Raw genomic sequence first — 16,727 nt, 5'->3', positions numbered from 1 at the left:
GCGCCTGCACAAACATACATTTTTGCAATGGGTGTGACTGCCAGTTGTGACTGTCGCCAGGCATGCACTGTATCATGCTTTTGTATTTGCATGTGTGTATTTCAAGGGGGTAGTTCCTGACTTCCAGAGGGGCTGCACGCTTTCAGCTCCTATTCATAGACTCATAGACTCATAGACTCGTAGGTCAGAAGGGACCAATATGATCATCTAGTCTGACCTTCTGCACAAAGCAGGCCACAGAACCCTACCCATCCACTTTTATAACAACCCCTAACCCATGACTGAGTTATTGAAGTCCTCGAAATTGTGGTTTGAAGACCTCAAGCTGCAGAGAATCCACCAGCAAGTGACCCATGCCCCACGCTGCAGAGGAAGGCGAAAAACCTCCAGGGCCCCTGCCAATCCGCCCTGAAGGAAAATTCCTTCCTGACCCCAAATATGGCGATCAGCTAAACCCTGAGCATGTGGGCAAGACTCACCAGCCAGCACCCAGGAAAGAATTCTCTGCAGTAACTCAGATCGCATCCCATCGACATCCCCTCACAGACCATTGAGCAGACTTATCTGCTGATAATCCAAGATCAATTGCCCAAATTAAACTATCCCATCATATCATCCCCTCCATATACTTATCAAGCTTAGTCTTAAAGTCAGATAAGTCTTTTGCCCCCACTACTTCCCTTGGAAGGCTGTTCCAGAACTTCACTCCCCTAATGGTTAGAAACCTTCGTCTAATTTCTAACCATTTGCTTCACTTGTAGTGGTGGAAGCTCAACTCGTCTGGAAATCAGGCCCCAGGTTTTCAATTTGCCAGCTCCCACAATCTGTTCCTTTAATTACCAGTTTTCTTCCTAACTTCATCTGACAGTTTAGTAAGAGTTGAAAAACGGTTCAGGGAATTAATTAGCTTAACCTGTATGCAATTAAATATCTGATATATAGTTAGTACTAGAGTTGCTTGGAACTTCATCTACCGTTCTTCCCCCTCCCCTCGAAAACCTCTTTCCCAGCAGGCTTATGTGTCAACCTACTAAGAACAAAATGATCTGTGAATTGGAAAAAGTGCAAAGGGATTGTCTTGTGTTTTCAGTTCCTGCGACTATCTCAAAAAGACCCTGTTAGGTGTAAAAAGTCTTGGCCACTTATTTGATAGTCTGCCCCTATATTAACCCGGAAATCTCAAGAGGATGATCAGGCGTATCCGTCACAAAAGCACCATTTAGTGGGTCACGGTCAGAAAGCACCCACTGACTTCGCTGGGATTAGTCATGTGCTTAAAATTAGACCCCTGCTTCCCTGCCTTGCTGAATCAGGCCAATGAACTGTATCCATTCAGAACTGGAGTGTCAGGTCTGAACTGACATATTCTTAGGGCTGTGTGTCTAGAAGTTTGCACAGCACGAGTCCTACTGTGCCTATCTTAGCCAGGGTCACTTAGGCCCTTTCATTTGTAAGAACCAAATGAATCTAAGCATTGAGTAAAACAGAAATAATCGTTATTGTTAATGGTAATCACAGGAATAAAGTTCAATAAACAGCAAGCTGCTTTGCAATAGCCATCCATCAGCATGGCTGTTAGGAAGACTTTTGTACCACAGGACTGCCTGCTTTTTGTTGTTACAAGGAAGGCAATTCACCTGTGTTCATGACTCAATTGGTTGTGAATGATCTTTCTTAATGATGCTTATTCTTCTCTTTCTCAGGGTGCACTTGGTCTTCAAGGCCCATTGGGAGCCCCAGGTGTAAGAGGCTTTCAGGTCAGTAAGCTAGAAATTTCGGTAATTTAGTACCCACCAGGTTATAATCGTTTGGTGTCCATGCAAACTTCTGGCAAAGAAGATTGGGTGATAGTGACAAATGATTGGAAGGACTGGATTTCCATTAATCAGAACATACTTAATGCCTTCTTTAATATAGCACAGTGAAAGGGAGAGCAAGGAAAGAGCAGTAGCCAAAATACTACTATATCCACTGCAAGAACAAACACTGTCTTTATTTCACAAATGCAGAGGAAGTCTTTTAGAGCTGATCATTTTATATCCTCCTTCACCTGGATATTCCCAACCCACTTGTCTTGAGTGTCCCCTGTGCTAGTCCCGGGGACCCCTCCTTTAATCCCATCATCCACACTCTCAAGATTGCAGCTACTTTCCTCTCTCCAGCCAAAAAGCGGCTAGGGCCAGATCTACACTACAAACTTGTCCCAGCATAGCAATGTCAGTGATGATCTGGGGTCCCAGATCAAGAGGGCTGTGCCAGCAAAAGCCCCAAGTGGAGACTCAGTTACACCGGCAAACCCGTCCTTTTGCGAGTATAACTTACTTCACTCTGGATGGGGCTGGATAGCTATGCTGGCAAAAGTGCTTTGCTGATATAGTACAATGGTATAGCTGTGTCTGCAAAGCCTTCCAAGTGTAGACCCGTCCTAGGATTCCGCACGGAGCCTGAGCAGCAAAACACCTGAATTGTCCAGAGGACCCAGTCTGGAGCATCATCAAGTGCTCCCTTATCTGCAGCACATCCAGCCTCCGTTGTCAGGGAGAGCTCAGGCTCAAGCCTTTCACGTGGCTCTGCAAATGTCATCAAGAAGCCATCAGGCCATCCTTGCATGAGTGTTTTGATAAAGCTTTTTTGAATTAAAAGATCTGCAGGTTTTCATACAGTTCTCAGTGTACTGACCACACAAAGCAGTAAGGGCTCTATCATCCGTGGGCCATGGAGACTCGTCGTACTGAAGCTTCATTGCTTCCTGACTCCCAAATTTGGTTCTGTTGGTGCACCCAGATGGCCTTATTGTGGCCACTAAGCAACCTCTGCTAATGCCATTGATGATCTGCAAGACATTGGGCTGGAGTACCTCAAAATGCCTTCCCCCAGTCAGTGGTGTCAGAGGGGAAGAGTAGGGCCAGCAAGCAAGGACATGAGGAAGGAGAAGAGCGGTACTGGGGTCTGGAAGGACAGGGATAGTGGTTGGGACTCGGGAGAGTAAAGAAGGAAAAGGGAATCTGGAATTAATGACTTTGTTCAGGAAATCAGTATTGAGACTGGTGAACTCTTGGGATATTAACAGGTGCAAGGACTCTTGTTTTCCCTTTAGGGCCGCAAAGGTGCCAGTGGGGAACCTGGACTCCCTGGCCCAACGGGGATTCGTGGTGAATTTGGTGACAGGGTAAGTAGAGCTGGGCAGGAAAGGTTTTTGCTGCCCTGCAAAAACTTCTGGGGTCTCAAATAATGTCCCCATACCAAATAATGGTGAAAAGTCAAAATCTTGAAAATGTTCATGAACCAAAAATCTGGAAACCGTTTTGGTTCAAGTCATTTGAAAAGTTTTGTTCCGATTTTGACCTTTTTTTCTTGTTTGCTCCTGAGAGGATGGGCTGAATGAGAGCAGCCCTCACTTTACCCCCTCCCTGGCCCGTTCCCTCCACTTTGAGTGACGTAGTGGCCCTTTACAGGGACCCTCTGACAGTGAGGAGAACTTTCCTATATGGCAGATTTCCCACCATTGGGGTCTATGTCAGCAGTGTCCACCTGTCCTTGCTCAGTTTAGTTACTAATTTTTTCCCTGTCAATTTTGAAACAAAGCAATCTGTTTGCTCCTCAGGATTTTCCCCAGATCTTTCAAAGGTACAACTCTTGCCCATAAATTGGATGATGCTAGTGACAATAAAGTAAAGTCAGCAGAACTGCGCCAGCTTGTGCTCCCTGCCAGACCGACGATGGAACACAGCCCCTTAACATTTTCAGAGCCTCGTTTTGAACCTTACCTCTAATCCGAACATTCACTTTTCTATGGATAAATAACTGGGCCTGCAACAAAGTGCAAGTGCAAGCATGAGCGGTTAGATACCTAACTTGCTGGCTTGCAAGGGTAAAATGTCATTGGATGTTTACATTTTACCATTTGCAATTGCAGTTCATTGCAAGTACAAAACTTCTACTGCAAAGTTAGGGGCTTTGTAGTGGAAAATCAAGCACACGATACCATTCAGCACATATAAATAAGAGAATAAGGTGGTCTAATGCTTCAGAATCTGGGTTCAATTCCCTGCTCCACCACAGACTGTGTGTGACCTTGGGCAAGTCACTTACCCTCTCTGTGCCTCCATTCCCCTTCTGTAAAATGGGGATAATAGAAGTGTTCTGCCTCATAAGGATAAATTAAAAATTGTGAGGCACACAGACACTGTGGGATGGGGCCATATAAGTATCTTGGGCCTTGTCTACATTACTCGCTGGATCGACGGGCAGCGATCGATCCAGCAGGGGTCGATTTATCACGTCTAATCGACCACCGAGTGTTCTCCCGTCGACTCCAGTACTCCACCGGAGCAAGAGGTGCATGCGGAGTTGATGCGGGAGCATCAGCTGTTGACTCACCGCGGTGAGTAGATCTAAGTACGTCAACTTCAGCTAAATTATTCACGTAGCTAAAGTTGCATAACATAGATCGATTCTCCCCCTTCCCCTTTGTAGACCAACCTAAGAGAAAAGATCCACCTGGATAGGCGAAGTTCTTATGTCTTGATATATATAGGTTCAGCTGATTAATAAACTGAACCATTCCCTTATGCTTCCTGATGTCAGCCTCAGCAGGATGATCCTGACAAATCAGGCTTTTACTGATCTATTGTTAAAAAACAAACAACCAGTCCTGAATCACAGGAGTTAGAGCTGGAAAAGGGAGGGGAATGATGAGCTAATCAGCATTTCCAGTGCTGCATCTCCATTCCTAGACATCCCATTATGTTTAGACTGAATAGTTCATTTCAACAAGATTTTCCAGATCCTATCCCAGCCAGATTGGACTATTTGTTTGCAATGGACACAGAGCCGAAGTGGGTTTACTATACCTGCTCTTTATGCAGATTTCATCAAAGTTCAAGATCTCCATGCTCACAGGAGAGCTGCATTGTAGTTATTTAGAATATTTAATTAGGACGTTTTAAAAAAAATCTTTTTTTTCCTTACAAACGGAAACATACCTGGGCCCTGCAAGGCAGAACTTAAAAATAAATTCAGTGGTTGGATTTAAATAGAATTATTCTTGTTGAAAAGAAGCCAGCAGCGCAAAAATGAATGTGAGTTGTCCATGGCCTGCAGGAGAACAGTAGCCGTGTGTTCCATGGCTTCCTTCACTTCAGCTTGTAGGTAAAGTCTCTGTGTAAATAATCACCCCGGGCACCAGGGATTTCACAATGGGCCTCTGTGCTAGACCTGGAAGAATCTTGTGGTGAGATTTATGCTTCTCAGTCACAAGGGGCTCTGAGTCTGGATGCTACAACAGCAGGCGTACTGTAGAAACAAGAATCGCCACAATGAAAAATGTATTTTTGAAGATGATGCATCCCTTTAAAACTATGGCCCTGTTAAAAATGAGTGAACAGAGAACAAGTAACTGTAAAAAAAAAAAAAAAAAAAAAAGCAGCCCTGTCACAGGGGTTGGGGAGCAATAGCGCATGCGACACTGGTTCATTTTTAAAAAAAATAGTTATAAATACCCAGATTCATTTCTGTCTTCTGGCTTGTTACCTCTGAATTATTTTAATAGGGAAACTTTTTAATAGAACTTTCAGTTTTTTAATTGATCTTCAGGGCTTGACTTTACTGAAATAACACCCACTAATTCTATGTGTGTGTTCTATCACATTGTTCTGCTGGAAGTTTCTAGAACCAGCTAGGAAAAAAATCACATATTTCCCAATTGCCAAATTGATGAATATGCCATAAAACTGCTGTTCTAAGATTACAATAATTGAACCCATCCAACAGTGCATTGCAGAAAAGACCAAGGTCCTCAGAACTTGGACTGGCTTCTGGCTGTGTTAGATGGATCCAAAGTCACAGGTCAGGGCTGCAAATGTATTGCTTCATTCTCCGTTTGAATGCTAAAGGGGCATGGTTGTTCTTGGAATGTTTCTTCAGACTGGCTAAATTACCCCAAGGTTTATAAATTACAGCTGCCTGGTTCACCTTTTACTCCTATGGACATCTGACCCTGCCACTTAAAACAGGATACCAGACAAGCTGGGTCCCTTACCAGCAAGTTCCCAAGTCATGCATCTCTGTGGATGCCGAAGTCAGGAACAGCTAACCCTAAACCCTTGTGAAAATTGACGTAGTAATACAGACCTTGTAAAACTGTTATGAACATTCACAGTCCTGGCACAAAAATCCACGCTCCTGCTCTATACCATGATGATAAAAAATCTATGAATATTTTACATGCCTGGGGGAAGGGAGGGAAAGGAACCTTACCCAGGGGTGAGCAAGGAAGGTGAGTCTGATGTAAATGGACAGAATTAACTGCACACGGCATTTTAGTTTTGTTCAGTGAATTAACAAGGACAGTATGAACAGAGTATCCCATAAGCCAAAGTCTTACAATGACCACAATTTACTGTTAGCGGCCACAGAGAATGAACGGAAGGCTTGTGGGGAGGGGCCCTCAAACACTGAGACCCACTGCATTAAAGTTATTTTTAATGGCTGGTAGGTTGAATGAGTTATGGGGGAGATGAGGTGAGAGAGCCAATTCAGAGAAGGAAATTGTGACCTATCATCTTATGGCTTATGTATACTGTAACTGTCAAGAAAGAAATGTGAACCACAGTGACCGCAGAATATTGCTGCAAAACAAACTGAACACTAAAAACTCTTGTTGATTCTAAGAAATACAAATGAGTTCTGATCCCTGTCCTGCCTCTTTGTCTTAGCTGGCAATTACAGGATTAGTATTCCCACCCCTCACTGTGCTAGGGAACATCTAACTGTGCTAGGAATGCGTGGGAAAGGAACAGTTCCCTGCTTATTCTCCCTTTTTCTTGTTCCAGGGTTCTGGTGGAGTTTCTGGTCCCAAAGGTAACCAGGTGAGCCAAGGGTTGGTCTTTCCTTTTCTGGTTATTTTCCCATTTTATTCAACTAATATGATTTAACTGTAGCTTGATCACAGCTATTCAACAGCATTACCAACTTTCCTCTCAATTAAAATTAACAGGTTATGCAGCAGAACCAGCCAACCCATTTTTCTTCTGATTAATTTTTGTGTGTGCTCAATGTATTTTATTTTAATAAAGGTATCTTGAAATGCCATGCTCAAGATCCTTTGTGTCTATCTTGCAGTCACAGTACAAGGCAAGTAAACTGCTTGGGGCCAAATCTTGCTCACCTAACTCACAAAAGTCAGCCTATAATCTTCAGGGGGGATACCCACGTGAGTGGAAAAGCAGGGTTTGCTTCACCACTCACATGGGTAGCCCCCCCTAAAGCCCCCAATGATTAACTGTGTAGGGGCTAGGAACATTTAGCCCTTAATAAACTTTTGCTTCTAAATTGTCATGTTTGGATTGCTTCAATTGATGACTTTCCTTGAAATATATAACTTAGATCAGTGGAGGAATGTGGTTTATCTCTGCAGAAAATGGAATGCACTCCCAACAACAGTTTATCAATTGCAGTTATGCCTTCTGTACTCCTTTTCTTGCTGTCTAAGGGCAGGATCAGTCTAAGTTCAATAGGGTCTGTGAAGCCTAAATCTAAAAAAGACATCTAGTCCCGATCTGTACCATCAGCACAATGTTGTTTATTATCAGCTGTAACTGTGCGCAATACTCTAGCCATGTTGTTGTGCCATTCTGAGTGGCATCTGAAACATGTAAACCCGACACATACCAAGGGGTAGCTCTGTATATCGTCTCTATTCCTACCTGAATAACAAGCGCCATCTGTTGGTTTAAAGGAAAAGGGATTATATATTGTGGCTTAACATGGCCATACAGAGCTATTCACCGAATGCTCTTGGGAGACTTTTGTCCTCGTATGAGCCTCACTCGGAAATAAAGCTGCAACTTAATAATTAGCCACCTGGTTTCAAACATCACTGGAAACACCCCGGCCCGATTTTGGGTAGACCTCAAGTTTGTGACTGTTGAAGTTTAGATTTTATTTTTCGTAAGGGCTTATGAATAGTTCCCTTGCATGCACTTTATTTCAGAGACTTGCTGTGATAATTGGACCTACAAATGTACCCGAATTGTGAGCTTAACTGTGACAAGTGGGTGTGAGTTCATAAGGTGTTATAATAACCTAATAACAGATGTTGATGGGAAAAGATACAAAAGCACAGAGAGACTGAATTAGTGCAAACAAAAAGGCCTCAAGGATTGTGTTGAAATCATGCTTGGAAAATTGGACAGTGTGAGGCCAAAAATCAATGAACCACAATTGGTGTGTCAGAAATTAGGCCTAATTAGTGGACAAAATAATGAGGGAATGGACTATTCCACCCCCTTTTGGGGTCTTTCAAGAAAGAGAATTTGAAGAGAAAAATTGGCTACTGGAGTGAGCTTCACCATTCTGGCTGCCACCCCCACCATCTCCTGAGACCCTGGACCTTCTTCATCCCAGTCCTAAAAGTTGTCCTGACCAAACTAGGCCAAAAACCAGAACCCAAATAACGCTGCCACATCCATCAGTTCCAGCTACATCCCAAATACCACATGGGATTTGAGACTTTGTTTTTCTCTCTTTCCTCCCCACCCAGGTGTCCTTTTCCTTCTCTGCCTTTTTCTCCTCTTTCCTATCCCTCTCCTTTTTCCTTTTGTCTAATTAATGTCCGACGTAGCTGGCCAACGCTGCATAATTTGCAACACCAGAAAGGGGCAACTAAAATCAATGCCCTAAACAGCTCACTGCTGGTATAAGTTTGCCAGATCTCAAAGTGACTAATACAACACTGTGCTTTGCCTTTGTTTTTCCAGCAGCGAGGTTGCAAGTGAAAGTCAAACAGCAGAGATGGAAGCTGTATTTTCTATATTTGCTGTTCTTTTCTCTTTGTCTGTCTGTCTGGTTTAGTTTTCTTCGGAAACAGGATCAGACTTTAACAACAGCAGCAACGAAAGCTCCAGCCCATTTCTGCAAACTTTTCTTTCCCCAAAAAGGACAGTTAATACCCTTTCATATCATCTAAAAAAACCCATCAAACAAGGGGAGTTTTCCCAGCTAAAATGAATAAATTAATATCTGTTGTTAAAATGAAAGCCTTACTTAATACTTTACATTTCAAATGCTTTAATTGTTTTTCTTTCTATTCTGTGTCTTTAATAAAAGGTTAAAATAATGTTTAATGCTTTGCTGTGCTACTAACCATGCCAAGTCTCTGTATACCAAACCCCAAACCTTTAACGTTAAACCATAACAGGGTCTTGTTAACACCTAAACTCTTTAGGCCCGTGTAGTCCAGCTGAATTAATACAACCAGCTGCTTTGGGGTCACATCCCGGTTTAAACAAGGAATTTTGTCTGATGAACAGCCTTAGCATGGAACTGTCTTCCTGGAGCGAAGAGTGTTAAGTGTGGACACCTGTTCTGGCTGCATTGCTGCTCATCAGCGCTTGCCAGGTCCTTGTCTCTTCTGGGTTCAGCCCTTGCTCGTCACTCTAGAATTAAATTTTTGCCACAATGAGTTTGATGCAAAGGGCTCCTGGATCTTGCAGAAGACTGCCTGTTATCCAGGGTTGCCATTCAGAGCAGCAGAACAGCTATTGTGGAGCATACCTTAATTTTGCCGTATCTATTTTCCAAGTCAGAAAACTTTCCCACTGCAACAACAAGGTACTGAATCCTCTTTGCTGCCAGTAGGAGTTAAGGGTACTCAGGACTCAAAGGACTGGGCCCTGACAGAGTAAATCCCACTTGGAAAGTGTAGCGCATGTTTGTGAATAATCGTTGCAAACCCACTGGTGAGTTTCTCGTGTGTTAACTGTTGTGCCTCATTATCAGGGCACTGCTGGAGCAGATGGCCTGCCAGGTGACAAAGGAGAACCGGTAGGTGTCATTTAAACAAAACAAAATTTAACATATCAGACAGTGGGAGCCCAGAGATTAATGAACCAATGACTATTAAAACCTGCCAGCGTTGAATACACGAGGGCTCCAAAGGCTACAGTTACACTATTAATTGTGAAAAGAGAACGGTGTCCTGTGAAACCAAACCAAGTATTCCATTCACCAACAGCACTGTGCCCATTTTAATTTGACTAATAAAACTAGAGGAGGATTTCTCACGTGTATAGCCAGTAGGGTGACCAGACAGCTAGTGTGAAAAGTCGGGACGGGTTGGGGGGTAATAGGAGCCCATATATATAAAAAAAAAGGCCCAAATATCAGGAGTGTCCCTATAAAATCAGGACATCTGGACACCCTAATAGCCAGGGATTCATCATTCGTTATTTCTACCCCTCAGGGAGATCAGGTGCACTGCACAGTGACCGTCCCTTCTGTTCTTGGGTGTTGAGGCTTTGGTTCAATGGAGGCTGTCACTGCCAGGGAGCTACGTTCAGCCCTGGTATGTGGGTCTAATGATGAATCCCTGTCTACAGAGGTGAGGAATCCTCTAGTTTTACTAGTAAAACTAAACTGATCAGTTTATTCCTTACAAGTGCAGTCCATGCCTGAACCTGTTTTATCCCCTGGCCCTGAGCCCCTCTCCCCTCCCCTCCAGCAGACCTTGGGGTGGAGGTGCTGGGGTGGTTTCAGTCAGATCCTGCCCCCTAGTGTGTGTTGGGGGTTGAGTCCTGCCTGGCACTCACCCCACAGTGGCGGCTCCTGCAGCTCCTGTGCTGTGGGGCTGGCTGCGCTTGGCTCTCGGCATTGCAGTTGTGTGAGTGGAGTTGTGACCTGGCTCACACTCACTCAAATTTGGCCTACTCAGACTCCTGTCATTATGATGGCTAGGCCAAATCTGAGTGACACTGGGACCCGGGAGGTGAGCCCAGCCAGCCCCGTGGGACAGGACTTGCACCGCAACCCTTTGAAACATTCTGGCGACCCAATTTTCTGTCCCAACCCCCGAGTTGAACGATACCAATGGGGTTATCCTACCTCCTGGCAGTGCCCTTTGGCTTTCTATGCCCGTTTGCAGTATTGTGCTTTGCACTGATGTAGAACCCACAGACCCTGCTTAGGAATCCCGTTACATTAGGTGTGGCACGCAGTGGTGGTCCCTGCTTCCAAGAGCTTAAGGATCTGCTTTTAGATGTTTCTTTGCAACTGATTCTTGTTCTTTAGAGAAGAATAAGATCAAACTTCCCTTTTTTTTTGTAGGGTCCTTTCGGCCCCCCGGGACAAAAGGGAGAGGTAAGTGTCATTCATTTCAGACTGAGAGTCACAGAAATGTTAAGGAAACAAATGTGCTTATCACATCCCAATGTAGCTTCTGATCTCATTGGGTTATGCAGCATCAAGGCTGGCATTGTCTTTTATTTTCAGCTCTGGTCTCTGGTCCATTAATATAGCCGTTAGATGACCCTTAGTGTTGACCTTTGTGATTTTCACTAGGAGGGTGGTGAAGCACTGGAATGGGTTCCTTAGGGAGGTGGTAGAATCTCCTTCCTTAGAGGTTTTTAAGGTCAGGCCTGACAAAGCCCTGGCTGGGATAATTTAGCTGGGAATTGGTCCTGCTTCGAGCAGGGGGTTGGACTAGATACCTCCTGAGGACCCTTCCAACCCTGATATTCTATGATTCTATGAGTTTTCATGCACACTCTGCATGGAGTCTTCAAGGACGGCTACCTAAGTTGTGTGTGTAAATCCCACATCTGTCTGTGGGAGTAAAAGCTCAGCAATGCAGAATGGGGGAGTGTGTAATTAGCCCTGTCCAGCAATGCACTTAAGCACGGGCTTAACTTTAACTGCCGGGGTAGTGCCATTGATTATTGCTGAAAATGCCTAATGTGGAAAACAATTTATTCAGAACTCTTAGCATATCACTTAGTACATCTTGATGAGATAGAAATTTGGCCCTGGGAAGGATCAGATAAGCAGCAGCCTTGAGAAGGAATGAATTGCTGTTGCTATAATGATAACATACCAAAAGGAAGAAACAGTTAGGTCTCCACGCTTGAAATCAAAAGCCCTGTCCATGCTATGGTGGAAAGCAAGGGAGCATCAATGCTGTTGGTTCTGACGTGGTTTCCCAGAATGGTGTTCTGAGAACCATGCTGTAAATCTGCTACTCTGTGGCCTTTTTATGTCACTAGAATGGTTTGAATACCGTTGCTGCCAGCACTGTTTGAACTATAGCATGCATATGGCCTAAAACATGCATAATAATCATGATAGACATGTAAACCCATACATGCGAGATGAGGAACATACATGGTCAGCATAGCCACTATGTCAGTAAGAAAGAAAATAAGGAAGCCAGAAGGAAAAGCTTAGCTAAGAAATACTATGGAAGAATAACAATATGCTGAGCCTCCTGTTTTAAGCTGTTTGATTTCTCTTCCTCCTTAGTCAGGAGAAAGAGGCGAGCCGGGTCCTAAAGGTATACAAGGACCTAACGGGACTTCTGGTGTGCAAGGGATTCCAGGTCATCCAGGACCTATGGGCTACCAGGGAGAGCAAGGTATCCCCGGCATTACTGGAAAACCTGGCCCTCCAGTAAGTATCATCTGTTCCTTGATCACAGGCCTGCATTGGAAATGGATGAATGGGTAACAGGCAGTACTGGTTACACTGGACTTTGGGTGCAGGGTTGACTCTGTTTAGAGTAAGTTTACAAAATATGTTTTTGCCCTTTTGTTCACAAATGGACAAGTCTTGCAGTACTTGCAGCATCAGTACCTGTGACGGGTCTTATGAAACAGATCAGGCTAATGGGCTGAGAGGAAAGATCTCCTTTGCTATAAGTCAGTAAAGAAGAAGTCCTTAATGGCAGAAATAAATAAAAATGCCAGCCTGTGGGAGGCTGGATGGTCAGGGAATTTGTAATAGGATATGTAACTTTGTAACTCCAGGTTGCTGGTTCAGATCTGGTGCAGGAGAGAAGGGAATGAAAGTTACCATCTCATGAACATTCAGGGTATGTCTACACAACAATATAAGCCCAGGGTTCGAATTCAGGCTTAAGCCTAATCCCAATTCTGTCTACATAGAAATCACATTAACCCCAGGTTCAGACCCAGGGTCCCAGGAGCCCACAGGGGTGGTGGGTCCAACTTGAGTCAAGCCGGGACCCAGGGTTCAAGCCCTATTGCTTTGCAGTGTGATGTAGCTCCACTGGACTCATGCCAAAAGTATCCCACAGGCCGACTTTCTTTGTCCTCTGAATAGACAAGTTTTCCCACACTGTACCATGAACAAATGGCTAGAGTGGCCACATTATGAAGGGCACTAGGAAGTCTGGGATATGAGTGAATGTGAGCCTGGATAATGCAGTACTGATGCTGGAGCCCCAGGATGAAATCCAGAGTTCAACAGTTCCTAACCTGGGATTACAAATGAGCGTAGATCCTCAAATCCTATTTTAGCAAACCCAGTGTCTGTTAACTCGAGTTCTACAAACCCTGGGCTTATATTGCAGTGTTGACATACCCTCAGAGGCCTGTGTGAAATGTGCTTGGTGTTCTCCGTCCAGTTCCCAATGGGCAAGTGTCCACACCACCAAAACTACATCACAGCTAGTATTAATTGGTTCCCTTGGGGTGGTCCCCTGAGAAGGGCCAAAGAATGAGTAGGGCATGGAGACTGAACTACCTGCTTGTCCCTCCAGAGCAGGGCTGAATCACGCTGAAATAGTGTTGAAGCAGCATGTGCTGACACTACCTATGTTGCTCCTGTTCTGTGAATAAATGTAAACTATCTCCAAGGCTGTCAGTGCAGCACTAAAGTAACATAAAAATGTAATAGATAACAGGAGCCTGGCCTGCCTTCTGTAATTTGTCTTTAGAGTAACACAAGACTGGGTAGGTCTCAATTGCTAAGTGTTCTCAGAGGGCAGTTGGTTCCAGTGTGTTAATGTTGGCAACTGTTTGGTCAGATCAGAAAAGAAAAGGCCTAGTCCAGTGGGTTTTAACATTTAAACATTATGGGCTAAAGATTAAAGGGGTTTTAACTTGGACTTCAGCTTTGCAGGTGCAAATGACTGTGCCCAGAATTGCAAATGAGGGCACAAACCTGAACAAATTAAAGGTCACCAGCATTAGACGAGCTTCTAATTTTGCACTTCCACCACTGGCATTTGTGCATGCAAATCAGGTAACTGCACATCTAACTAGCAGATTTGCAGAAGCAGTTTATTTGTACAAAAAGGTGCGCACACACAATTTCCAAGCACAGAATTAAGACCTATTTCCAAAAATGTGTACCTTTTAAGGATTAGTTTCCTCTCAATGTGATGTGTTGTTAGGAGTTACCTGCATTCATTGGGGTTGGATGTGATGTGTGAAGTCATGTTTGTTCTCCATAACTGTGAGAGCACTAAGAAAGTAAATTGATAGCAGTCAGTAACTTTAAAATGCAAACCTGTTTCCTGTTGGGTCATTATAGTATTACTCACATTAGGGTTTGATTGGTTATTTTCCCCAAGCTTGAGTTTCACTTTTCAGTAAAGGCCAAATAAACAACAAATTAAATATATGACTTGGAACATTAGCACCACAACGTTCCCACTAACTTTAAAATCAACTTCATTAATATTACCACCACCCCAGGACGTTAAGGCTGAAACTAATATTTTCTGAAGAAACTACTCTTTCTTCTTAATAAAAACTCTTCTGCTTGATTTTGCAGTCCATTAGAAATAAGTTTCTTTTGGGGATCAATAGGTTGATGACAAGAAATAATATGATTTTGTGTAAAGGACTCTTTTGTCAATTGCAGGGCAAAGAGGCCAGTGAACAACACATAAGAGAACTCTGTGAGGGAATGATAAATGGTGAGTATAACTGGGAGATAGGTGAACTTTAATTATTGTCTGTATCAGAATATAGCTACACTTTATAGTCAGAGAACACTTGTTTCTATTTAGTTTAACAATGATTGTAATAATCTGAGACATTAAGAATTCCTTTCCAATGGGACTTGTATTACTAGCCAATCATTACAAAGTATAGTTTCCATTCACTGAATGGCTCATTGATATAGTTGCTGTTTTATGATGGCAAAGGTCACGGGATTTCATTCCTGATAGAGCAATAAAGTTTTGCTTCAAAGAAATTATTTTATGTCTTTTTTGAATATTTTGCTTCTTGATGATTGTGTTTCATTCACTTTTTGTGGCGGAAACTAAAACCTGCAAACCTATTTCAATTGCTTGAGTATTAATTTCGATTAAACTTTGCTTCAAAATTATTTAAAGTGTTTTCGTTTAGTTTATAAATAACATGAAAGAAAAAATTCATCAGTTAGACGGTTCTGAGCAAACCTGCCCCCACAAGTCCAGAGGTTTACTATAATGAAAAACCATTTTTTGTCATCTCATCAAAATGTATTCACCTGATTCAGCTCAAGGCGCCTCTGGTTGTGGGTTACCAGGACAGATTCTAGCTTCAGAAATCCAGAGCCTATAATCTTCTCCTTTGATTGGATACACTTGGTGGCAAGTGTCACATACCAGAAAAAGGTTTTCAAACTTCAGACACAGGCATAAGGCAAAAGAACTTAGTTTTGGTTTTGTTATTTTTTTCCCCTCAGAACAAATTGCACAGTTGGCTGCTAATTTGAGAAGGCCCTTGGCTCCTGGACTGATGGGTCGACCTGGCCCAGCGGGTCCCTCAGGTCCACCTGGGGCAATGGGAAGTGTTGGTCATCCTGGTGCTCGTGGTCCACCTGGATATAGAGGGCCGACAGGAGAACTTGGAGACCCTGGTCCCAGAGGTGAGTAGGATGAAATCAGCAACAGCCTAATGAACCTGCGCCTGCTCCCTTGGAAATCATTGAGAAAACTTCTTCTAACTTCAGTGGTGCAGGAACAGGTCCTTGGGAGGTTAGAGTGGGGAGAGGGGTTAGGATTTTCTGTATTACAGTGCACTCCATTTATAAGAATCACTGATACATGAATCAGCTGCATACAGTGATCAAAACCACCTGGACTAAATGATTCCTATACTAAATACCCCACTTGTAAGAATCAACCTCTTATAAGAATCAAATAATCTGGGCCGGCTATGCACTGTAGTATATACTGCAGCATGTGCAGCTGCTGAAGCTCCAGGCATTAACAGGCACCTATTGTTTAGTTAACAAAGTAAATCCTCATCACTGTGATATACTGGGTATAATGAGGAGTGAGGCTTGTCTTGGGGATTTATGACCACTGTCTCCCTGAACTCCTCCAAGTATTTCCCCCTCCTGTTCCTGTGCCATCATCCATGCCATTTCATTTGTCTGCAATAGCTTCCTCAGTAGTACAGTAGAACTTCAGAGTTATGAACCCCAGAGTTACGCACTGACAGGTCAACCACACCTCATTTGGAACCCAGAAGTACGCAGTCAGGCAGCAGCACAGACCAAAAAAATCCAAAAACAAATACAGTACAGTACTGTGTTAAAGATAAACTTTCCTTGTGCTGCTAATGTGAGAATAATCCAGCCATGATGGCCAGTGCAAGTCTGCAGAGTGATTCACTACAACACTGTGGTCTGCCCATGTTGGGGGATGGATTTTGTTTTGCAAATCCACAAAAACCCAGTCACCTGGGTTTTGAGGGGAAATCCGGAATTTTACCCATAAATAGCAAACTTTTAGGACAAAAGACCTTTAGCACCAACCTAAAACACGGTTACTCACCTTTGTAACTGTTGTTCTTCGAGATGTGTTGCTCATATCCATTCCAGTAGGTGTACGCGCCGTGCGTGCACGTTCGTCGGAAGACTTTTACCCTAGCAACTCCAGCGGGCCGGCAGGTCGCCCCCTAGAGTGGCGCCGCCATGGCGGGTAATATTAC

General features: G+C 43.6%; 1 protein-coding gene across 1 annotated transcript in view; it reads left to right on the top strand.

The window, feature by feature from the left end:
- COL9A3 (collagen type IX alpha 3 chain) overlaps nt 1-16,727 on the top strand; it is a 71,637-nt gene that overhangs the window by 50,130 nt on the left and 4,780 nt on the right. The window contains exons 23-30 of the mRNA XM_075072224.1: nt 1,704-1,757; nt 3,098-3,169; nt 6,834-6,869; nt 9,781-9,825; nt 11,104-11,136; nt 12,295-12,441; nt 14,662-14,716; nt 15,475-15,657. Of these exons, the coding sequence (XP_074928325.1) occupies nt 1,704-1,757; nt 3,098-3,169; nt 6,834-6,869; nt 9,781-9,825; nt 11,104-11,136; nt 12,295-12,441; nt 14,662-14,716; nt 15,475-15,657 (625 nt within the window). The remainder of the gene's footprint in view (nt 1-1,703; nt 1,758-3,097; nt 3,170-6,833; nt 6,870-9,780; nt 9,826-11,103; nt 11,137-12,294; nt 12,442-14,661; nt 14,717-15,474; nt 15,658-16,727) is intronic.

The sequence above is a fragment of the Chelonoidis abingdonii genome, chromosome 14, assembly GCF_003597395.2.
Source record: "Chelonoidis abingdonii isolate Lonesome George chromosome 14, CheloAbing_2.0, whole genome shotgun sequence".
Classification (NCBI taxonomy): domain Eukaryota; kingdom Metazoa; phylum Chordata; order Testudines; family Testudinidae; genus Chelonoidis; species Chelonoidis abingdonii.
This window is presented reverse-complemented; position numbering and strand designations above follow the sequence as displayed.